The 25,438-nt window shown below is 41.2% G+C and overlaps 1 protein-coding gene across 1 annotated transcript; it reads right to left on the bottom strand.

Annotated features, from left to right (window-relative positions):
• Window positions 1-417: 417 nt before the first annotated feature.
• NOC3L (NOC3 like DNA replication regulator) lies at window positions 418-25,438 on the bottom strand. Its single transcript, XM_029911339.1, has 21 exons — window positions 25,372-25,438; window positions 23,594-23,801; window positions 22,287-22,413; window positions 18,789-18,946; window positions 18,614-18,673; window positions 15,155-15,285; window positions 14,698-14,859; window positions 11,560-11,653; window positions 11,061-11,236; window positions 10,649-10,777; window positions 9,752-9,883; window positions 9,260-9,340; window positions 8,231-8,331; window positions 7,673-7,745; window positions 7,512-7,575; window positions 7,349-7,420; window positions 5,914-6,095; window positions 5,463-5,591; window positions 3,711-3,808; window positions 2,883-2,967; window positions 418-1,430 (listed from the first exon to the last, which is right to left on the bottom strand). Exons 1-21 carry the CDS (start codon window positions 25,378-25,380, stop codon window positions 1,299-1,301), a joined length of 2,403 nt encoding a protein of 800 aa, XP_029767199.1. The 5' UTR covers window positions 25,381-25,438; the 3' UTR covers window positions 418-1,298.

Consider the following 25,438-nt stretch of genomic DNA (forward strand, 5'->3'; position numbering starts at 1 on the left):
CTCAGGGGTGTGAAACACCCCCCCCCCCCAGCGCAGCGCTGTAAAGCGCCAGTGTAATCAGCGCCTGCAGCGCTGCACGCTCACTCGCAGCACTGCAAGCTATTTCCCTCGGAGAGGTGGAGTACTTGCAGCGCTGCGAGAGAGCTCTCGCAGCGCTGGCAGCACGACTACACTTGCGCTTCACAGCACTGCCGCGGCAGTGCTGTGAATTCTCAAGTGTAGCCAAGGCCTAAGTGTTGAAGGTTACCAGCCACGTGAAAAAAGCCCCTGAGGGCAGGGATCATCTTTTTGTTGTGTGTGTGTGTGTGCAGTGCCTAGCACGGGGTCCTGGTCCATTCCTAGGACTCCCGGGTGCTATGATAATACAAACAACCACCACCTTGCACAACTGAAGCCTCCGTTGCATGGCATACCACACATCAAATCAGTTCTACACAAAGTCATATGTAAAGTGAATGTTAGACCTCTCACTTTTAAATAATTTCATGCAATTTATCTGCAAAGCTGACATGAAAATGGCATTAAAAATACAACTAATGCTAAGCTAACTAACCAAAGGCCGGGGACGAGTACTCATAAGACACACACACAAAAAAGTGTATATCTTTACCCTGAATCTCTTTAACGGTGCTGGTTCACTGAAGATATTGCAAAATGTCTCATTCTGTGACATCCAAAATACCATGAGTAGCACTGGAATTTAGCATATTATGATGCCCAATTCTGAAATACCTTCAATGGACCAGTAAGTACCAAGACGATTTCACTGAAAGTCATTTAAAAGAGAGAGATTAATGGATAGGGCAAGTTAGACAAGAGAAACAGTTCAAGTTATTGCTCTTGGGATGCAGAATCCCCAGATGTCTTCAAATAAGCATCAGAGAACGCAAACCTATGTGAATACTTCCTAAAATATGCATTCAGTTAGTTGTAAACAAACATAAACCCAATGAATCTCTTGCAAAATATATATTTATGTAAACAAAAAATATTGCAATAATATACATCTCAAGCAATATTGAAGTCACCTGCCTTCAGACTTTTATACTTCCAGAAGTTACTTTTGTTACAGTTCAGTATGGTTCCTGTGAGAATGCAGCCTACTTAGTTAACCAATAGGTTTTGGTTAACTGCAAAACACTGCTGTTACTTTGTGTGCATCAGCGATGGATCATACATTTTTATCTTTCCATAGCAGGACTTTATTTGAATTCCTGTAAAGATGACGGGCAACAATTTCTTTCTGCTATTCCCCCCCCCCCCCCATTTAAGAAGTCAATTATACTGGGTTGTAATACTTATGATAGGGATGATTCCTTTAAGTGTTTAGCAAAATCCAAGGGTCTGTGAACAGCAGCCTCATTGAGATGTGTCTGAATCAATTCCTTTAAATCTTCATTTAGAAATGAATCCCCTTGTAAAAATTTATCCTGGAAAGAATCAAAATGTTATATATTTTACATCATTTATACAACTATCTAAATAAGGTCAACATAGGGGTTTCCATTAGTGTCTCAAAGTAGTAGTGATAATTTTACTACTTTATTTTTCCTTCCCTAGACCACCTTCTGAAGGTGAGGACAGCAAATGTTCACTGATCCCTATTCACGTAGCAGGGAGAGCTTGTCAGTCTGAGAAAGCACTTACTTTCTAGACATGCTTTCTTCTTCTTTGTAACTAAGCTAAGGGGAGCTTGCCACATCAAACTATTTTCCTCTCCATTTTTAATAACTCTTTCTTTTAAGAATACTACAGTGTGAAACACTGACTTCCTCTCAAAAAACTGTCCTCTAGCCTCCAAGGAGAGGCACAGAAGGCAAAAGGAGCCTACATTTCCACTCATGGTTTCTGTCAAAGGGCCTGGACAGAAGTGCGCTGTCCCACTGAAGTATGTTGCAAAGGCCTACGGCAGGCAGACTCCAGAGGAGAAGCAAGTGAGCCAGAGTATGGCAAAACTGAGATACTATCAGAGTTTGTTAGAGAAGCAATAAACAAGACCCCAAATTAAATTTAAGAGACCTAAGTCACTTTAACGTAAAACAACGTAGAGTTACTGATTTTTTTTGTTATCTATATTCAAAGGTATTACATGCTAGGTATTCTCACTCAAGTACTAGACATTTCTACTTCCATCTGCCAATCCCAGTGCTGCTCTGCCAGACATGCAGCTAATGTGATAATCCAGGGGAACAGGCAAGTTTACAAGCTATTTTCATAGGAGTCAGTTACTTATTTAATAAGGAAATTCTGTGCTGTCAGAGGACTTTGCTGACATTAGTAGATTATCAGTAGGAGACTCCATTGCAATTCATAGGTTACCACACTTTCAAAAGAGAAAGTGGGGATAAAGTCTCACTTTATAAAGGGAAGAGCACTCGTGTGACATGTAATAGGAGCTATCAGTTGGAGAATGTTTCATAGTGAAGCTCTGTGACATGTTAACCTTTTTTTTCTCCCATAAAAGCTCTATGTTCCCCTCTTATATTTACACTTTTCAGTTACACACTGGCACTGATTACGCTGAATCAGGGCTCTGGGAACTTGGCCATCCTGCTGATTCCAGACTCTGAGACAAGAAAAGGCTTTTACACAAAGGCAATAGAAGCAAACTTGCACTGAGCCACAAGACAGCGTGACAGCTCAGAAAAATAACAGACACTACATTCATATTATTACACATGCTCATACTATGGGAGATGGAACTATTCATACAATTTCTCTTCTTTCACAGTCAGCAGTCAACAATATCTCACACCAGTAAAGAGAACTTAGCTGGGAAAGCACTCTGGTCATAGAGTCAAAAACCCTTGGTGCTGAGCAGTGAGTCTGGAGTTCTAGTATCTATTTGGGTGTTTAAGAAAGGATGTTGAAAGAGACAGTACCTTTTTCCTAGGTGTAACAGATGCTACAGGAGGATTAAAAGTCATTCCTTTCATATTATATGTCTCAAAAAGTTCTGTGCCAGACCTATAATACAAGATCAGTTTTACACAATTAAAAGAAACAGTATAAAGTATATGTCCATAAAACGAGTCTCATTTCAGTACTCTATGAACTCAAAGTAACCTGCTCCTCAAATCACTACTTCAGTCATGCAAGGGAAGAATAACTGGTAATACAGAATATCAACTGGAAAAATGATATGAATCAGAAATGTTGAGGTAGGACAAATAGACAAATTAAAAGCATGTAAAGAGGCTTTAAATTATTATATTGAGATTAACTACATAGCTGCGGCATGAACAAAGATGGAAATGAGGGAGATTAGAGTCCAGCTCACAGAGACGATTGCTGTGCATGCCTGACAAAGTTCGACACAGTCGTCTATCCTCACACTAATTTCCATCAGTACATACTCCAGAACCCTGCACCGCAATTGGTTTTCATTGAACTGTCACAGCCCAGCAACGCTGCTCGTTATTAAGATCCCTAGGCTGCTACTGAGCAACACAAAGTGCTTTTGCTCCTCTGCGGGCAGAGAATGCTGCATTTGCAGGACTTTTATTCTCTGCATGGCCAGGAAACAAGCCCTTAGAAAAAGCAGCCAGCTTTTGGTACTTATAGAAGAACCATCATACTTTTGTTCTTCAAAAAGTAATTTTCTTGCAGCATATGGAAAATTACTCACTGGGGAAACTTATAAAACAGAACAAACAGCTTCTACTTTGCCAATGAACTATTTTTCAAAACATATGCATCGTATATCCCACCTTCGGCTCAGATCCGGTCTGAGAGCTTCTGAACCTTCAGCTGGAGCTCCAGCAATAAGGTGATCTGCAAATTTCTGCACTGTTGGATGATAGTGTCTCTGAAAGGAAGGAAGGGGATTGGTGAGGGATAGGATAGCATGTACTTATGTACTTCACCAATAATAATAATACTGTATTTATACACTGCATAGAAAACTTTCAGCAAACTTCTCTTCTGTTTCAGGATGAGACTAAGGATTAGCCAGTGTTCTGAGGGTTACACACGCTATGTTTACAACTCATAAAACCACTCAAATAGTTTGGATGCAGTGTCCATGACAGTTTCACTATAGTTAATCTTAACTCTTTTTCTTCCAGTAGATAGTTCTAGCCAGGGTTATAGACAAACATTTTCCATTATCTATTTGCAGAGATAGGCCTTAAATAATTTCTGGAATGAGAAGGCTGTATTAAAAGCATACTGATAAAACATAAGGGCCATAAAGGTTTCCATTAGGCTAATAGCTCCACTGAAACAATTTATCAAACAAACAGGTTAATGTTAAGATTTCCCTTCCTGCCATCTTTGTCCCTGCCTCAGATGGGTAGTTAATCTCAGTATAATAATTTAAAGCCACTTCACTTGTTTTTAATTTGTCTAGTTGGTGGAGTTTTTAATTTGTCTAGTTGGTCTAACACTCAACTCCATATCATTTCTCTGTTTATCTGCAACACAATAACTTTGCAATGCCACATCCCAATCAATTTCAAAATTAACAGAAATGTTCTGGGCACTGGTAGGTACAAACCTATTGATTCTGATGCAAATTAGAAGACAGGAAAAGATTGAATCACAGGAAAATCAATACCACCAGACTGCCTGGTGCTGCAGGCAGAGGAATCTCTCTGCCGCGCCCCCTGCTGCTGCTTATACATATCAAAGGCAGCACATTAACCTGCTGTGCGGGGAGCTTGGATCCTACCAGAAAGAAGAAAGCCTTTCAGGGAGGATTTTGAGAGGGGTGGGGAGGAGAGAATCCAGGACTGCAAGGATGAGGTAGTGGGGGAGTAGAGACCCAGAGAGAACTGAGGGGTGGCGGGTGAAAAGTGGTGGAGATGAGGGAAGCAGGGATGAGGGGGAAGGGGAGATACTGGGTGGATTGGCAGGGAAGCAGGGATCCATAGAGGGGGGAGCATAGAAGACAGGGAAAGGAAAGTGGCACTGGAGGAAGGGACCTGGAATGGGGAGGAATGAAGGAACCATGTCATGGGGAATGAGGGTGTGCACAGAGCCCCTGCCATGGTACATGGGGAGGGGGATATGGAACACACACAGAGCCCATGGCCTGTGAAAGAGGTGTGGATGGGGGCACACAGAGCTCCTGTCATGAGGGAAGGGTTGGCGGGGAGTTGCAGGGAGGCCCTGAAACAGGATGCCACACAGGGAGATTGTAGGGAAGAATGACGGGATGCAAGTAGACCTGGTGGGTGCAACATGCTTGGCCTACACTAGCCACAAAGCATGAGACTCCCTAGCATAAATACACAGAAAGGGTGTACAGAGAACACAAGATTTCATCAGTCACCATCACAACCTACCTGGAAATACTGTTGTAACAAACTGAAAGTATTGTGTTAGCAGAAGTTAGACAAGGGTATGTCATTCATCTAGAGTCCACAGTCTAGAGATTACAGCATTGATCTGAGCTCTGTATTTAATTAAGCATATAAACGTTTAGCAAGCTCCCCAGAATTACCCAAATAGGAACTCACCCGTAGCGCATGTAATTCCCACAGAGCTGTGTTCTGAGCATTGCAACACTCTGGCTCATCCAGTTCTGGGAGATAAAGTCCACTACCTTGAGCCTCATTGTCTAGCAGGAGGTCTGTTTTTGGGAATGTCTATCACACCATCACACAGAAAAATTGATTATCTCACATAAAGAAGTTTAATGCATATAACATGGTAATACAAGTTCAAGAGTGTAACCAAATATTCAGCACTATTCAGACTCAGCAGTACTTAAGGAAATCCTGCTTTCATGTTTAAAATATGTCAAAATATTCTGTAGTAAAATAAAAAAATTTAACTACTACATAACAATTCATGGACTAATAAATTCTGCAGCCCAGCGTCTCCCCCAATTCTGGGGGAGACACTGCTAGCAGAAACGAGATAATCAAGTAAGAAATTTTCCATTCCAGCAAGTGACTAAGAACTTACTTGCATCAATATTCTGTTGGTTGCCAAGATCCCAACACTGGAATTTGGAAGGACATGGAGAGCAAGTGTGGAAAGTCGCTTTATGAAAGCAAGGGCTCGTTGCTGGGAAACCTGTTTCCTACGTTTGGTAAGCATTACGTTCAGGCACTGAAGCACTATCACCATGTCATCATTCGTAGCACCTCAAAAAACAGAATATGTAAAAACTCATTTAAAGGCAACAAGAGACCTTCCACACGAGAAAGAAAATACTCTGTGAAGGATGTTGTTTAGAAATTAGAGCCCTAGATCTATTTATTTATTTATTCATTCTACTATTTATGTACTAAAGCATAAATAATAGTTCAACAGTGGTTATTAACATGATAGACAAAAACACGCATCTACTTTTATAAAACTATTCCTGCTCTGAGCAGACTCAATATATCTGTGCTTCTTTTAACAATACATTTATTCAAACAAGGATGTTTAAATTCACAAAGATTCTTTTGGTCCTAATTACACTGATCATTCTATCAATGATTTATAGTTATAAAAGAGTGCTCATCTAATGTTTTGGATGCATATACAATAAAAACAATGTATAACATATAGTTAATTCAAGAGCTCCTCCTATACAAGTTAATGAAACCCATTTTAACTAAATGAATCCTTACTTTAATAGGCATCTTTTGATAAAGTGTTAAAGCACATATTAAGAGCAATTAATGTTGAAAATATACAACTTACAAAAGATCAATAGAGATTTCAATTGCCTTTGCAAAGCATCAAGTAATATGGAGTCAAAAGACAGATTTCTATGAGGAGAGGTTAGATCGGGGATGGGCCACTGGAAGCCCAGGGGCAGCATCCGGTCCGCCAGATCATTTTATTTGGCCCACGACAGCCCAGCTCAGGGCAAGCAATCCAGCAATGCCAGGGGCAGGAAAGGGTGGGAGGGCCCCGCCTGCATACATTCACATCATATGATGCTATAGCAAGAGCCAATGGACAGAAGCAGGAAGTCAGGCCCAGCCCAAGCTCCACAGGACAGTAGCTGTTGCTATGGGATGAGTGCGAGGCAGATGTGCTCTCCAACCCCTCCTCATCGCGGCAGGGCGTGACATTCCCCCGGTCACACCCATCGGCCCACCAGAGGGTTTTAGTGGATTTTGTGGCCCTGTGCTACCTTAAAGTTACAAGTGCCTGGGTTAGATACTGATCCAAAGTCATTCACTAGACCCTAATGAAATCTGACACTATTTGAAATTGGTACTAAGTAATGCCATAATATATATACTAACTTGAGAGAAGAACCAAGCAGTTAAAACAAATTTGTTATCTGTTTCTATAAAAGGATGGCAAAGGCATCTTAAAATTAGAATTTTTAAGAGTATCATACAAATAAAATCAACAGTCTATGCATTCAGATGTTAAAATAAGACACTGAAGTTACCTGCATGTAGCCTAAATAGTGTCCTGTAAAGGTGACTGTAGAACTTCGAAGGGTCAATGTTAAGAACATCACCTATTTAAAAAATAATCCCAAATAAGTAGGTTTGCTTCACTAACCTATCAGCTAAAATCAAATTATGAAGTTTATATTTTAGAGAACTTACCTTGGCCAGACAGAATATGAAAAGCAGTGAGAACGCAATGAAGGCTCTCCCGATAGCTTAGATCCTGGGAATACAAAAGAATAGTTGATACACAATAGATAAAGCTTTATTTTTAAAAAATGTCTCAAGAAATTACCTCATTAGGAAAAAGCTCAACTTACCCCAGATGCAATGAGAGAATGTAGAACAACCAACAGGTCATCAAAAAATTCTACATTTATGAGATGGGCAAACCTAGAATCAGGGAGATTTTTATTTTTCTGTAACTACAGACAATTTTCTCTGCAAGCTCATTCAAAGCATTCTGTGACCTGCCAAAGACTACATTCTCTACTTCCATCAAATGCCCTCTTAAATCTACTCTATATTCGCACAGCTTGATAATGCAATCCCTAGAGGCATATCTCAACTTTTCATTAACGCTACTGCACAGAGCAAAGAATGACTTTCCATTTCTTTATTAACACACCAGAATAAATAATGCAGTCACCTAATGATTTAAAGGATTTTTGTCATGTAAATCCCATACTGACAATTAGATACTACAATGAAAGACGTTAGAAATGCTCAAATATACAAACTGATGCATTTTGGTGTGCTTTATTTATCTATCCTTCATGCAGTTGAACTGCTCATACAAAAGATTCTTAAAATGTCTTTTTACTGACTCACATTTTTTCTAAAATACATAGAAAAAAATATTGACTCATAGCTCTTACTTTGCAAGACCTTCCAGTACCGCAGGCAAAAGAGGGGATTTCTGTACTTTCTTCAGTATTCTGAAGTAAGTTAAAAATACAATATTCAGAGTCTCTGTGTGCTGTGGGAAAAAGTACATAAAATCATATCAGTATGCAAAGAAAACAGGTATTGCTGATTCATTTAAACTAAACTCAAAGCTTTCTTTTTCCTCTTACTTTTTTGAATTTTGAACTCACTAGCCCCCAAAATCCTAATATTTACAAATATAGCTGTCCGAAAATTCCTATCACAGAGGATACAGACACACTACTGAGTCAGCAGGTGGATTTTAGATTCTGTAGTAAACTAAAATTAATGGCAATATTTCTAAATTTGACCAAGATAAATCATGCTTTTAAATTCCACTTTGACGCAACATCTCATTCAAAGAAAGAATGGAGAAGACCTGCTTAAATATAAATAAAAGGAAATAAATGCCAACAAACTGATACTGAACAGTTGCACATATTTAAAGGGAAGCTGTTTTAAACAGGCAGTGTCAGGCTACCAGTGTGCCTGTCACCCTGGGGTAAGGACTACTACACAATTGAAACTGAAAACTGACATCATAATAAACATTGATAGGGCTTCTAGCAGCAGAATTTTTCTGACACACATAAAGGAACCCTATTACAGATTCAAGTAATTCCAGTCTGCTGTAGACTGTAACCTAGTCAGTCAGTTACAAATTACAGGTATCCTTTTCCTTTCTTTGTGCTCCACCTGTGTTTTTATAATTTCAGTGTCCTCAACATAGCTAGGTCTGTTAGTTGCAAAAAATGAACCCTCCCAGCTCCTACCTCATGACATACAATACCCTTTCTGCCTGAGAAGAGGTCTTCCATGGCCCGCATCACTGCCCTCTTAGTGCACTATCATTACCTACTGAGCTAATCTGACAAAGAAAAGACAACAAACTGGACCACAAAATAGACTTCAGACAACTAGTTTTAATTGCTTGCAAGAACACATGCAAAAGCAGAAAAAGAATTTCTCCAATTCCCTACCAGTTTCAGTTTTTTTTCTTTACTCTCTGAGGCTTCTGCTTCCAGGAGTTCTCGTTCCAGCTTCTCTTCTGCTTTCTTCCACTGAAAATATATTCATTTTAAAGACATTAAAAATTCTGGCAAATTAAAAAATTCCACTTCTCACTAAGCCTGGAGCCCCAGGGTCCACAGGTATCTGGAATAACCGTGTTCAATGCTCTGCTGATCCTTTGTGAGTTCCGTGGTGGAATGAAGTTGTCTTAATGATGGCAGAAGGGCAACTAGAGGGTAACTCATTTTCTAAACAGCCCCTTCCCACCAACTAATAAACAGAACTGAGTCATTATTAGAAGTTTTGCTAATAATTATAATAAATACGGGGAAAAGGACAGAATTAGAAAGATCAAAAATTCCTTGATGTGTCACAAAATGCTCTATACATAGCGCTAATGCAGCGCATTTACCAACGCCAAAGGATAACGAAGGTAACAGAGGAATCAATTTCAACTATACCTTTCTTTGCATCCTTGAAAGATTTTTCCTTTTCTCCTTACAAGACATGAACTTTTTCTTTGCAGTAATGTCTTCTGTGTCTTTTTTTACTTCTACTTCTTTAATTCTTAGATGAAGGAATATCTTTAGCACCTAAAATTGAGAAAGAAACCATAACATATTTAGTGCCTGAAGTTTAACAAAGTCATGTGCAGCAAATTTACAACAGCAGATTATCAACATCAGGAACTTCAAGATTGGGTGTGTCTGACTGAGCTTTTGCCATGTAATACTGGAGAATCTTCATACAGTTTTATATAGTTAATCAGAAAACATACACAATGCGTTTTCATAAAATATTAATTTACAGCAGTCTTCCTTTAAGTGACCGTGATTATAAACTCTGGCTCCTGCAACATATTTAGTCACCTTAACCTATTTTCTTGGTTTAAATCCAGTGACTAGAACCCATAACCTGGGCATGCCTTAATTTGTTAGTCAATCAGACTACACCCCTTGTAGGCACAACTGTAAACTATCCCCATGCAAAGGAAAGATAGGAAGTAGAGTAAGAGGCCAATATGGCTTCATCAGAAGCTATTTAATTACCTGAAAATAAAAAAAGAAGCCTACAAAAAGAATAGCACAAACATGAAGAGACCAAATCAGAAAAGCTCAGACACAAAATTAGTTGCACCTAGCAAAAAGCAACAAGAGGAAGTTCTTTAAACGCATCAGGTTTGTCAATCAAACAGACTACACCCCTTGTATCCTTTTTAAGGGAAGTCAAGAAGCCCTAAACTTGTTCTATGCTCACGAACAGTGAAGAAATACTGGATTGCTTTGCTAAGTATAGTCTTTCGCTGTTTTTGCCATTGTCAAAAGAAAATTTAAAAAGTACAACAAAAAGAAACTTACCTCAGGTCTAACATCATAATTTCTGCTCTTTACAAGGCCAGAAATCACCTTAACGACACCCAGAGAAACAGAGCCCAGTTTGTCTTGTTTAAAGAGCTTCTTTACAGCTTCACAACACATTTCAGAAATCTGTAAAGTTAATTGAAATGTTTATTCTCAGAAAATGATATAAAATAGAGACAAGTTCATGTCAATAATTACTCAATTAAGTTTCTATGTCAAAATTTACAATGGTGTGAATATCCACTTTCAATAAAAAAGTCATCAAGTACAGAGAGAAAGCCTGTAAAACAAAGTGTTGAAAAGAGAGGCATGCTACGGTTGCTTTGTAATTAACTTTCAAAAATCAGAAATATTTTTCATATAAGAGAACGCCTCTTAAAATCAAACAAATAATTAGAAAGATACCCACCAATTTTGATGTGTCATTCATGAGAGGTACAATCAGGACAATGATGTTATTGTGGAAATTGAAGTGAGGCAGCACCACAAGAAGCTCACACAGACACTTGACTGCAATCTCTGCCAGACCTTTATATGCTTTTAATGAGATCACGTTACTTTTCTTCAGCTTCCTCTGCTTCCAGTCTGAATAAAATATTATTTTTGTTATTATGCAAAACTTAGCTACTGCATTATTTTTGAGTATTTTTCTGGCGGCTTTCCTGATGTTTTAGTAAAATAAATCTTAAGTACAGCTTTCTATGAAATAACAATCAGAAAATGTTAGGTGCAGAAAGCAATATTCATTCCAAGGATAAACACTTATCCTGCAAACACTTATACAGGTGAGTGCACATAACTAGGCCCTTTCAGTTCAACGGGACTATGCATGTGTAATTGATGGCAGGATCAGGACCTTGTATCTAGGAATGTACTTAACTAAGGAATGAGGGAAATCCACACTATACCTTTAACTGTTTGTTCCAGATTTTCCAAGTAAAACTTGTACTGGCTCACAAGGCCTTCTTCAAACTCCCTTAGTTTCTGAGTTTCTTTTCTAACCTGTAAACATAATACAGGTGAATTATTTTTAAAGACCTAAGTATTTCAGTTAACTAATACTGCCAATATAAGATTTGGTGTTTTGTTTTGTTTTTTCTTGTTTTGGGGATTGGTTTTTTTTTTTTTAATCCAATGAAGTTTAGTTTTTACCAGAGCTTTCCCAAATATATATTAAAACTTTTCTGTACAAGTTTTGGTTCTTGGAGATTTTTTTCTGCCCACTAGATCTATTTCACTAACAGGTATTTAAGTGGGATTTGGGAATAGGACTGCCTTTATGTAAAACAAGTTTAAAGCCAGAATCCTGAGTTGTGCCACCTCAATTGGTAAACACCTTCTAAACCAACATTTTACAAAAAATCCAGAATAAGGTATTCTGCATTTATTTAGCAGAGAATGAAACGTACATGCAGAGATCTGATCCAATGTAAGGGCATCTACACAGGGACATCCAGGAAAATTAATCTGAATTAACTAAGGGCACGTCTTCACTACCCGCCGATCCGGCGGGTAACAATCGGTCTATCGGGGATCGACTTACCGCGTCTAGTGAAGACGCGATAAAATCGATCCCTGATGGCTCTACTATCGACTCCGGAAATCCACCGCGGCAAGAGGCGGTAGCGGAGTCGACGGCAGCGCGGCAGCGGTCGACTTGCCGCCGTCCTCACAGCCAGGTAACTCGACCTAAAATACGCCACTTCAGCTACGCTATTCACGTAGCTGAAGTTGCGTATCTTAGGTCGACCCCCCACTGTAGTGTAGACCTAGCCTAAAGTGTGAATTTGAAGTGGATCAGTAAAACTGCATTAAACCCCATGTGAACACTCTTATTCAACATTAAAGTGGCCTTAATTCGGTTTAGCTTAAATCACTTTCAAAATAAGTTAAAATAAATCAAATTAAGGCCATTTTAATCCTAAATCAAAGCATCCACACAGGGATTTTAATGCAGTTTAACTAATTCATTTCAAATTCACACCTTTAGTTAATTCAGATTAACTTTCCTGTATGTCCCCATATATACAAGCCCTAAAATACATGAATAATAGTATTTTTTATGATAGCATTTAATGGCTTTTCTTTTGGTTCAATTCCCTTGCCTGACACTGAGTACTGTTTCGTTTCTAGGTTACTGCTACTGAAAATTACCTATATATTACATACTCCTTAACGCAAAACCTTTTTGGTGACTCTGAATTTACAAGTGTTTAAAACTAAGTATAAAAAAATAAATTTATCAAACATTTTACAAATGATACTTTGATTTTCTCTCATTTATTTTATTTCTTTCAATTTATCACCAACACTTTAAACTAAAGCTGTAAATGCTTATTGCTAATCAAATAAAACTACATAAACAGCAACAACAGTTTGGGTGTGGGGGAGGGGGCTTGGGAGGGAGGGGCGCTTACCTCAGGGTGGGGGGCTCCCTGGCTCCCACTGGCATGGCCAGCAGCTCCTAGACGGAGGAGGGGCGAGGGGGCTCCATGCGCTGCCCGCGCCCACAAGCCCCACCCAGCCAATGGGAGCTGCGCAGCCGGGGCTTGTGGCATGAGCAGCGCACAGAGCCTCCGGCCCCTCCGCCACCTAGGAGGGAAGCCCCTACCAGCCCTGTCAACATTCCCTCCAGCCACCTCCTCCAGCACCCCTGGATCACCCCCCCAGAGCACCCGGGGCCCTCCGTCCAAGTTTTAGTTAGGGGTATATAGTAAAAGTCATGGACAGGTCACGGGCCGTGAATTTCATGACTTTTACTAAAAATACCCGTGACTAAAACGTAGACATACGTTAACACATAGGTCCCCAAACAAGGAGGGTGCAGGGCCAGGCCAGCCCCCATGAGAGGCGGGAGGGGGTGCCACCCACCCCTGCTCTGCCCTCCGCTCCACTCCAGCTCTGGCTCCCGGCTGCAGCTCCTCTCCCTGGCTCCAGCCCCAGCCTCGGCCCCCAACCGTGGCTTCTGCTCCTGGCCCCAGCCCTGCCCCCAACTGCAGCTCCGCTCCGAGCCCCAGATCCACCCCCAGATGCAGCTCCAACCTCAGCCCCCTTACCCCTGTCTCCACCCCCCCACCCGCCCCCTGGAGCTGGGGCCCTGCTCCCAGCCGGGATGCAGACAGGGATAAGGGGGAGGCACAACCCTGAAAAGTTTGGGGACCACTGTATTAACAGGTGAAGAGCCTCTATGGGTATGTCTACGCTGTAATGTAAACCCAGGATTAGCAAGACTTGACTCAGCTAACCAGCGTTACGGAACCTTGGGCTTGAGCAGCTACATTGTATTTTAACCCAATGTTAAGACTTTCCTAGCCCATGCTCAAACCTATGGCTCTGGAGTCTGCACTGCAGTGCACAGACCCAAGTCAAAGTAACCATATCTCAGAGTCCCTAGTGCCCTCCCCCCAATCCCCAAATGTGGCTGCTCTAGCTTAGGACCTAGGTGCACTGTGCGAAAACTTTACTGCCTGCCCTGCACATTACAGGAAGTTTGAAGCAGCCTGCTTGGCAAAAGGCTTGATCAGTTTGTTTTCCATTGCAAACCCAAGAGGTTCTCAGATACTGCGTTTGCTGATTGGTGATAGAAGAGAACAGGTTAACGATCACCTGAGTTGCTGCCATTCACAAAAGGGGCCTCCATTTTCAATAAAGTGGATTGCAGATTGTTGGGACAGAAAGGAATACGGAAGTTGTCCCATGGAATTGTGAGATGACTCCCTGGAAATCAGTCAAGCGGGGCTCCATCCACACTGTAAAGCAATAACGCGAACTCGGACCCTCCAGCCCTGCAGGGTCCTAGGACCCTGGGTCCAAGCCCTGTGTTAGTGCAATTGAAGTATAGACACAAGGGGGTTAGGCTTGAGCTACAGCTCAAGCATGGGCTTATGCTGAAGTGTAAACATATCCCATAAGTACTTCATGTTAAAATGGGATTTGTTAAATTTGTTCAAAAACTAGATTTCTGTTAAACACCTGTTTTAGATCAGGGACAGCCTATTAAAAACAACAAACTATCCACCCTATTTTATTGAAACCTGCAGTTTCACCTTGGTATGTTTTTCTGCTTCAGTCAGAGGCCGAATTTTGTAAGAAGGAGTAATATCTTTGAATATTTCCATCAGAGAAACCATCACCAGCTTCCGAACAATCACAGCCACATTGGGGTCTTGTTCCATTAGCATGGCACGCAACTCTTTCAGCTTCTTTATCTGTTCAAGAAAACATGGTGCAGGATAAATAAAGGTTATATACCAAATAACACCAATTCATGGAGAGTCCAACTACTGGTGGGTATGGGTAATATCAAACACAGTCATGCAGATTTCCTTTGTCTGTAGAACAACTGCCAACAACCATGGCCCCCCTTTGCTGTCCTGTCTCTGCTGATTTTGGCTTTTCCATGGGTGCATAACATGTTGCATACTTTGCCATTCCTTGATTACTTCAGATTTTTGTAATTAATTGATTTACTGTACCCCACACACAAAAATTAACACTACTCACGCTGTTTTCTGGGTCAGACAGAATGGCAGCTGCTAAGGCTGCAATGTGTATCTTCTTCTCCTGCAGCTTCCTTCTCCTTTGAATTAGCAGTTCATCTGTAGTGAGCACAGGCTGGGGTTCTTCACTAGATTCTAATACAATAAAGTTTAATAGTTAACTTTTCCCCATTAGTTCCCACTCTAACTGTATGTTAGAAACCATTTAAGTATCATACTGTAAAATCCAATTCTATTCATTTTATTTCAAATTGTTACTTAGCAGATACAATATCATAATGTTAAGTTCAGCAGTATAGGACTCAAAAGCAGCCCAAGAGGTTTTTCAGGGCCATGTGATGACTTATGCAAATTACAAGACCCACTTCACCTCTTCCAACCCAAAATAAACAAACCAAGGAATAATGATGTCAAACTTGGTAGGTTAGGTCTGGGGTTGAGATACAATTTTTCTGTTAAATTTCAAGTGAACTGGACAAGGGCATTTTGAATTGCAGTACCTTAAGAATTGAAGTGTTCGCAAGATCAAATAAATAAAAAAGGACAGTGATAAAACATAGCTGTACAGACTCTCATCAACCTGAGCTCTCATGCACTGAACCAAAGACTAATTAATTAAATCAATTTTAAAAGTGATTATGATTTTAATTAACAACAACCAAATGGCTTGTTGGCGCCAATGAACTTAAAAAGGATGACAACAACTGGAGATCTGAACTTTCATTTAATTTTTTTTTTTTTAAATTACCTCAAAGTGTAAACCCATCACTATGGTGGCTTCTCAATAGAAAAAGGAAACAGTTTCCAATAAAACTGAAGACAGGTTGTTTCTAAATTAAAGTTTTTAATAACAAAAAAGGTGTTCTCAACCGTAAAACTTCTAATGCTTTTTTTTGGGCAGAGTTTTGTAACCTGAAAACTGAGAGTAGGAGACATTAAAAATTAAGATTATTCGAGTCAGCTATTTTAATAGGGGCAAAAGGGGTGGTGCCTCCCTGCTACCCCTCACCCTAGTCCCACAAGCATACAGCAGTGGACTTTTTAAGGTGCTCACTTCCAATGGATCCAAGGGCTTGCAAGGTGTGTGCGTGTGGGTGTGTATATGGAGGGGAGATATGTAGGCTGAGGAGAGTATAGAGCTTGTGGGACTGAGAAAACGGGGTCATGAAGGGTGCAAGCTGGGTGATCTGATGGCAGAGAAGAAAGGAACAGAAGAGTGAACGAAAGTGGAGAAGGGGAACAGCAGAACAGGGTACATTCCACACATCCTTGTAAACATTAAGAGTCTCAGCATTACCCCCCTCTCCCACTCAGCTCTGGCAAGGCTAAACAGGCCCAATCAGTATCTGTAGAACTTAAAATGTTGTTGCCCTCTGACCCCTTGCAACTTTAGTAGGCTCATTGGGAGCCCACCCTAATTTCCACAAGGCTTACCAGGGTAGCCAGGGTCCCTCACAACCTCCCACTAGGAGATCCAATTAGACTCAGCAGCATAAAGCATAAATAGTGTCACCAACCTCCCAACTCCATTTAGGTTTTTAGGCAGCCAATGAGTCAATTTTAGGTAGTCAGGTAGCACCTAAGCCTTGTTGGGGGGACTGGGGTTGGCTTGGCCTGGCCCAGTCTTGCACTATGGTGGGGGTTTGGGCCTCCTTCACCTGGGGGTCCCCCACACAAGCCTCCTATCACTTGAGTGGAGGTGTTGGAAGGCAACTTCAAAATTAATTTTCTAATGTTCATCAGGAGGCTGCTGCACTTAGGATTTCTATTACTGTGCATCTCCAAACACTGTGGGCCCCAGGAGATCCACAGGAAGAGAAGGAGGAATGCTTCCTGGTGTGCTGCCCCCTACAATCCTCCTACTCTACCTACTTCTCCCTAGGAAGGGATACCCTTAGAAGGTGTACAGGAAAGGGTATGTCTGCACATCAAGTGGGGTATAATTCTCAGTTGAAGAAGGCATATCTGTGTTAGCTCTAACTGAGCTGGCATGCTAAAAATAGAGTGCAGTTGTGGCAGCACGAGTGGCAGGAGGGGCTCAGTACCCGAGTACATGCCTGTCCAAGACACTATGTAAGTACTTGGGATGGCTAGCCTCTCCCACCGCCCTGGCTACACTCTATTTTTAGCATGCCAGCTCAATCCAAGCTAACATGTGTATGTCTCCTCAAGCCAGAAGTTATACTCCCAGGCTGATAGGCAGACACACTCTAAACTACGGGCAATGCAGAATTTTCAAAATGCCTTTAAAAACGTAAGATACCTCCAAAATGTATACCTACAGTTTGGCAGTTGGTAAGACACAATACTCCCCCAGCTGAGTTTCTAACCCTTGTAAAAAGGAGCAGAGTGTATGTCTGCTTTGAATTGAAAGTGGTTTTCTCTATGTACACCGTAACATACAAACCCAATGCATAAACCAAATATTGGCAGTTTGACTGGAGAGAGAATTTGCAACAGAGTATTTTGATGTAAATTTATCACAACCTAATTCATACTACACCTCTATCTCGATATAATGCTGTCCTCGGGAGCCAAAAAATCTTACCGCGTTATAGGTGAAACCGCGTTATATCAAACTTGCTTTGATCCACCGGAGTGCGCAGCTCCGCCCCCTCTCCCCCCCCCGGAGCACTGCTTTACCACGTTATAGCCGAATTCGTGTTATATCGGTCGTGTTATATCGGGATAGAGGTGTATATCATTACAACCACTTTACTTGCATTTCCTGATGATTGTTTAATTTACTCAAATGTGTGTTTTGGCTTTTGCTGCCCTGACTAAAACTGGCCAAGAAACTCAGGATTTCTGGTTCGCAGGAAATTTTGATATTTCGAAATTTGGTTTTGTTCTGATGTCAACAAATTGCCATTTTCCCAATCAGCTCTAGACACGACTAAGACAGAGTTAGGGCTGTGCTTATCATTTGAGTGAGACTCTGTGGCTTACTGTGGAAGTGCAAATTGAATTCCAAGTTTTCTGGGTTTCTCACGTTTGATTGTTCAAGCTAAAAAAAAATCTTGAAAGGTAATATATACTCAAAACACTGATACATGCTTCATTTTAAGATTTTTTTGTTTTGGAATAACCACCATGAATCAGGCAAGCCAGAGATCCCTGAACTAAGAATGAGGCTTCTTCCCTCACTGGTGAAAAAGGCACAACAGTTCCAAATGGCTTAGCCTAAGCATCAATTCTGGAGACATCAACACATCAAAATGATATTAAATAAAGTAATTCTGAAATCAGCAACAGAAATTTTTTCCTGCAAGTCCTGGAATTCTGGCAGGTGAGCATGAAGCAAGACAGGACTCATTGCCAAATTCTGTGAGTAAAATGACGCTTGACCGAATTGAGCTGTCTGTTCCAAAACCACCTAAGCAGAACACATTCTGTGGTAAATGACTTTATTAAACAGAAAAATCACTTTCAGTTGTCTAAGTGTAACAGGCTGTTTTATTACCTTCTACCACTTCCATTTCTTCTGTATCTTCCTCCTCTTCATTCTGTGCAACATTGATGACTGCAAGAACAGAATGTATATTACAAACCTAATACTAGACACTCGGGTTTAAAAAAATTAATAAAATACAATCTTGCTGGCTGCTGCTATGTTGAATCCAGCACCTGTTTCTTACCTGGCTTTTCCATTGTTTGTGGAATAATGCCACTTTTATCTTTGATAGGAAGCAGGTGAATAAGTTCTTTTTCAGGCTCAGTCTGCATGCGCCTTGGCATTTTCTCATATCTGTCAATCACGCTTTCCTGTTTTCGTTTCTTAGCATGAACAGGTTCACTGTATAGTGCAAGACAGGCTATTCAATTCATCAACAAATTAGATATTAACTGTAAATTCAAAGTACACTGTCAAAATTAAATTCCTACACCTAAAAAAAATAAATAAATAAAAGGCATGCAGTACATCATGAACCAGAACATCTGAGTGAGTTTCAGTGTCAGTTTCAGTTGCCTCTCCAGTTATTCACTGTTCTATGAATAAAAATGAACAAAAAATCCACCCTCCCATTCACATGGTGGCTTAGTTAACCTAGTAAAAGAATGCACTATAAAACTCATAACCAAACACTTTACTTGAAAGTTACAAGTAAAAGTCAGTCAGTCATGTTATTTTGTGAATGTCAGCATTATTACACTGGCCCCTAAGCTGGTTTCTAAGGGTTGGTAATCGAAATCCGTTTAAAAAAACAAACAAAAACATTTAATTAAGTGGTGCAACCCCTTAGCATTGACAAGTGTTTATCTGTTTAGCTGCTGACAATCTAAACCAAAACAAACATTCTTAAGCCAATATAAATGGGTTCATACTGGGGGGTTCCAAGTACAACTGCAAAAACTTATGTGTAAGTAAGTCTTAATAGAGGAATGAAATGCCCATTAGATGAACTGTGAAAACCTAATTAGTGTGGCTACTATCAGTCAAGATGCCTTGGTCCAAACATAGTAGGCTGTGCAAAAGAGAGCAATAGAAAGAGGCCTCACTGTCATAAGATCTGCCATAGCAAACAGACCAGTGTCCTAGTTTTAGTCTGATATGCCATCTCCTTTTACAGGCTGTCATAACTTAGTTTGTTTTCATTAAGTTCAGACTCTTAACCTGTATATGTTTATATGTGACTACACAAATCTTTGTTTTGTAAATAATAGGTAACCATCATATGGTCCGGCAGGGGGATTAGGCATTGCAATGCCTAATTTTTAGGCACCGAGAAAATCAATGGAACAGCAGCAGGATCCACAAAGCCTGAGATGGTGGCCTAGGGAATGCATGGGAAGAAATAGGTGCCTGAGAATGCAAACCACAAAAGCCAGCAAGCTAGGCGGGGAGATGTCTAAACTAACCAATGGGAGATGCCAGCGAGAGGGGTATGTCCTCAGCCCCTGCCCCTCTCACAGTTAGGCACCTAAGTCAGGACTGCAGGGCGGTGCCTATATGTGTTTGCAATGCACAGCGAGGAACCCCTCTTCTGGAGTCAGGCAGATTAGACACCTAAGCTGTTTCTTGTGGGAAGTGCCTAACTCCATGCCTAACAATCAGAGGAGGTGACGCCACTGTTACCTACCTTATAACTTTAGCCTAGTGGTTAGAGCACTCTCCTGGGATGTGGGACACCTGGATTCAATTACCTCCTCTGCCTGATAAAGAAGAATTTGAAAAGGAGTCTCCCACCTCTTTGGAGAGTGTTCTATCCACTGGGCTATGGGATATTCTGATGTGGGGCTCCCTCACTCTCTCCTATTGAAGCTGTTCCACTTTCAATAAATAATTTCATGAGAGCAGGGGGACTGGACCTTGCAACTCCCATCTCCCAGACTACAGAGTCTCTCACTCTTTTTCTCTGGCCCAAGTCCTTTAATTAATCATTGGGCTAAAAACTTATAAGGGAGGCACAACCACCTCCAGCTCTGTCCAAATTTTGAATGGGGCCTGATCCAGTAGATATGCTCAGAGCACTGAACTAAGCGCTGTAGTTAAAATAGGCACCATTCCCCCAGTTTATGGATCACACTGGTGCTTAGGCAAGAGATGGGCACCGTAGCACCAAGCGTGGGGTAGCAGCAGACACGCCCAGAAGCAGAAATTAAAGCTCCTAGAGAACTTTTACAGCAAAACTTTAGGCACTGATGTAGGTGCCTACAGGGTTACATGGCAGCTGAGTGAGGATTTTGTGGGTTGTAGTGGAGTTTACAACTGGAACTTAGGTGCCTAAAGTCCCTCTGTGGATCTTGGCCATAGTGGCTACAATGCAGATGTTTCTGTGAACTTTTCACAATTGATAAGAATAAAAGGCAGAAGAATAGGGGATTTTTTTAAAATTGGAAAATGCTACATTCTGTGCTTTAGAAGACAATATGAAAGTAACAAAAATTTGCCACAGTAGCTAATTTTCAAAAAAATGTCTTTTTAAAATGAAAAGAAACTAGGTCAAACTAAAAGATCTATAGCTTGCACAATTTCATTCAATAAATACACATTTAGAGTTTTCTATTTTAGCTGTTCTGTAACAAAGCTGGAAACCAAGCTGTGTTTTAAAAATAAAATTGTATCTTAGCTAACGACTTGTAGACCAGCTACAGCATTTTACATAGCATGACAGAATGCAGGAGAGCTGTAACTCTGTACGTCAAAAATTATTTTTTAGTATGTTTCAGACACTGGTCTAGATTACTGATTAATAGTTTATAAAACTTAACAAAATCATTTGAATTAGGTTAGCATAAATAAGTGTTGGAAGCAGAAAGTTACTTCCTCCTTTTAAAAAGCCAAAATTAATTCCAAATCATTATTTTTTTTAAAAAAAGAAAGTCCTCTGAGCTGATACTTTCTATGTCAAGTGAAGCAATTTTTTTTTTATAACCCATTAAACAGAAAAGTTTAGTTCATACTGGAAATTAGAACAAACTATTAACTTCACAGCTCCCATGGTCATGGCATTTCCTACCTGTTGCCAAAGGATATTGTTAAGAAATAAAGAAAAGACACTATAATTCTGCTCCTCTGTAGGACTGAGAATCCTGCAGCGACCATATTTCAGGAAATGGAAAATTACGCTATAATTCTATTTCTCTGGCGATATCACCTTCCAAAACTTTCACTCACCCATCTGCTCTCCCCCACACAGATGTTGCAGATACTTTTTTTCCCTTCCTTCGTATCTGCATATGAAGTTTATCATCATTGCATTTAAGGCACGATATTTTTCAAACTATTCTGATAATTGGCTTAACACTGCAGGGAAAGTCTTTGTATCTGGTTCAATTGAGAACCAACCTGAATGTTCATAGGACAGTGGCTGGAAGTCCAGGGAAACATGTGACCACTAGTAGAAGATTGGTTCCTTCTCCCTAGGTGCTACCACTGCGTGTAGGAACCAAAAAACATCTTGAGCTTTGGGGATTCCATCTACCTCACATTAGGGAGCTGAGACAGGAGTGAAAATTGTGCAGACAAGGTATCTTAGGAGAAAGTAATTTCCCAGCATTAGAGGGTTGCTACAGTAGTGTTGATGAACGTGTTAATAGAAAAATGTGTGACTAGAACAAGTAAAGTCTAAAATTGGAAGTATTATTAACCTCACTACAGCTTATGGACTGTAAGGGTACATGAGAATACTTACCTAGAAGAAAGGTCTCTTGTTACAAATGATGCTTTTTGAGCTAAATCTTCCATTAATTTCAGGTCATCTTCATCCATCATATCCAGTGGAAGAGCTTCCTCTTCCTCTTCTTCCTCCTTTCTTTCAGCTGTATCACAGGACAATGGACAGACTTGTGAGCCACTGCACTTGTATGCAAACTTGAAAATACACCTTTCCTGTATTTGTCAATCTTCTCAGCTCCACACTCCAACCCCAATCCTACAAACACACATGCTGAACTTTATTCCTGTGACTAGACCCATTCACAATAGTAGGACTATTCCTACGAGTAAAGTCACTCACATTCATAAGTATTTGCAAAATCAGGGTCTTAAGTCTTCCTGGCTCCACAACCATTATCTAGATAATAAAAAAGGACCTCATCAATGTCAGTAGGCCAAATAAATTTGACTTTGAAGAATAGTCCCATCTAAAAGGATTTAGTTTGGGGCAGTCATGCCCAAATAATTCTTTCCTTCATATTTCTAGTGTTGGAAAGGTGTTTTTGTTCTCTTTTTAAAGAAAAAGAAGATAAAAACTAGTACATGTGCATTCTGCATCATACCACGTGCAAGCTCCATCATCAAGGAATCTATATGAACATTTTTGACATGCTTAAGTGATATGTGGGCTTGTTCTAAAAAGACAGAATAGTTAGGAATTCAGGTTCAAAATAGCTTTTGAGTCTGAGTCTATAGGACTGTACAAACTTGACAGTTGGAAAAACAACAGGCTCAGGATCTAGTTTGGAACAGGAGACAAGAAAGTGAGCAGTGCAGTTACCAAATATAATACTGAACATAAATTGGTCCAGAGAATAATCTATGCAGGCACTCTTGAGGATAAAAGAAAATTCAGAGACGTCAGGAATAAAAAGAAGTGATTGTGTGAATACTAAGCATAAGTTTGTCTTTACAATGGGAAACTCTGATGTCATACTTTTCCTGTAGTTCATTTTATAAAGCACTGTATACTGTTTACTCTTGCATAAAAAATAATGTAAGCATTATTACAATTTTCTCACCACACTCCATGCATGTAACCCTTTGATGCAGTGGCAAAGAACTGACTGATAATAATCTACAAAAAGGAAAATCAAGACTCAAGCATCTGTACATATTCACTAATAGCAGTATCAGAATAAAGAACAAATTTGTAACTACTGGGTTCAGTTCTGGTTTTACTAGATGTAAATTACAATGTCATGCTTACCTCTCATCCCTCATCTATGCAAAATAGATCAGAACCCTTGCTAAATTCACTACCTGACACAAGCAAACACTCACCTGCATGTTTTTTCTTGTATTCCTCCAATGGAACAGATGTTCTGGATGTAACATCTTTGACAGCTTGCCTAAGTTTTCTTTGCTCTTTTCGATATTTCTTAGCAATGCTCTGCTGCTTAAACTGTTTATTCTTTAACTTGTTGTCAAGTTTTACTTTACTAGTTTTCAGCAATTTGCGAAAGCTTGGAACTCGTTTTTTATTTTTTCTCTGGAAACCAACAGAAAACTTCAGTTAACTGAAGATTCATGTTTATTTTTGTAAAAAAAAGCACTAAATTTAAGTGAAAGATTTAAACCAGACATGCTAACACTCACTAACACCCGTGCTGGATAACAAATTTCTTGTGAACAGATTTCTGTGTTTAGGTTTAAAGTATACCCAATTCCTAATTAGTGAAATTAATTGTATTAAGCAGAATAACCTGGAAACAAATGGGCCAAAGATTTTACAGAAACATTTCTGAACAATCCTAGTTCTATAAATATCCAGCACAGAAAGCAATGCAATTTAAATACAGTTCTATAGCACATATTGAGCCTCCCCTTGTTTAGGAAGCATTATTAGGAAAGTGGTGATGGGACAGCTCCAGCAACACTTGACATTCAGACTACCTCTGCCCCCATTATTCTGGTTCCCAACATGGATACAGAAATGTGACCATAAAGAGATTTCTTTGATCTGTTCCTAGGATAAGCTGTACAGCAGGAGTCGGCAACCTCCGGCACGCAGCTCGCCAGGGTAAGCCTCCTGGCGGGCCGGGCCGGTTTGTTTACCTGCCACGTCCGCAAGTTCGGCCGATCGTGGCTCCTACTGGCCGCGGTTTGCCGTGCCAGGCCAATGGGGGCGGGGGTAAGAGGCGGCCAGCACGTCCCTCGGCCTACGCTGCTTCCCGCAGCCTCCATTGGCCTGGGACAGCGAACCACAGCCAGTGGGAGCCGCGATCGGCCGAACCTGCGGACACAGCAGGTAAACAAACCGGCCCGGCCCGCCAGGGGACTTACCCTGGCGAGCCACGTGCCAAAAGTTGCCGATCCCTGCTGTACAGCATGTAGCACTAACGATGGAGACCTAGTTCATGACTAGGGCTCCCAAGTGCCATGGGAGTACAAACAATGTCCCTGTTAATTTTATTATCAGCAATCTTTGAAGCCAATTTCCATAAGATATCACGGATCTGCTTCTGAGATATCTGTAGCAGTGATGAAGTGAACATTTCAAAAGGTGCCGGCCTTGCTCCCAAAGAGGTATAAGAAGGCAGAGGAGTAACTGGACAGCGCTGCCTCTTCACATGAGGGCTTTCCACATAATTCACAGTCCTCGTCTATCGCCTCACCCTTCCTCTCAGCACCGGGCCTGCGGTGCTGTGTGCGCGCCCCGGGGCTGCTGATGGGGACAAGGCGGCGCAGAGACAGGGAGCTTTGGCTAGCATCAGTCTCTCTGCGCTCCACTCCCGGGCCCGCCTTGGAGAGGCTGCGCGGGCCTCGGCGGCCCGGCCCGGCCCTCCCCTTCACAGCGCCTTGTGCCCCCCGGCTCCGAGCCCCCCACAGCCCCCCTCCCCCGCCCCGGCTCTCCCCCACAGGGCCCCGCTTCCCCCACGACGCCGAGCCCTTACCCCAGCCCCACACTCCCTCACAGGACTCTGCCACCGCCAGCCGCCCCCCACGGCCCCGTTTCCCGGCCCGGCCCTTCCCCTCACAGCGCCGTGCCCCCCATAGCACCTCTCACTGCCCCAGCCCCCTACTGCCCCGCAGACACAGCCCGACCCAGGGCCCCTCACCTGCTTCATTGCGGCGGCTCTAGGGGTCCCGGACACACGTGGCCGCAGACCGCTGCGCAGGCCCGGA

The sequence above is a fragment of the Terrapene carolina genome, unplaced genomic scaffold (genome assembly GCF_002925995.2).
Source record: "Terrapene carolina triunguis isolate 2854851 unplaced genomic scaffold, T_m_triunguis-2.0 Scaffold95, whole genome shotgun sequence".
Lineage (NCBI taxonomy): Eukaryota > Metazoa > Chordata > Testudines > Emydidae > Terrapene > Terrapene triunguis.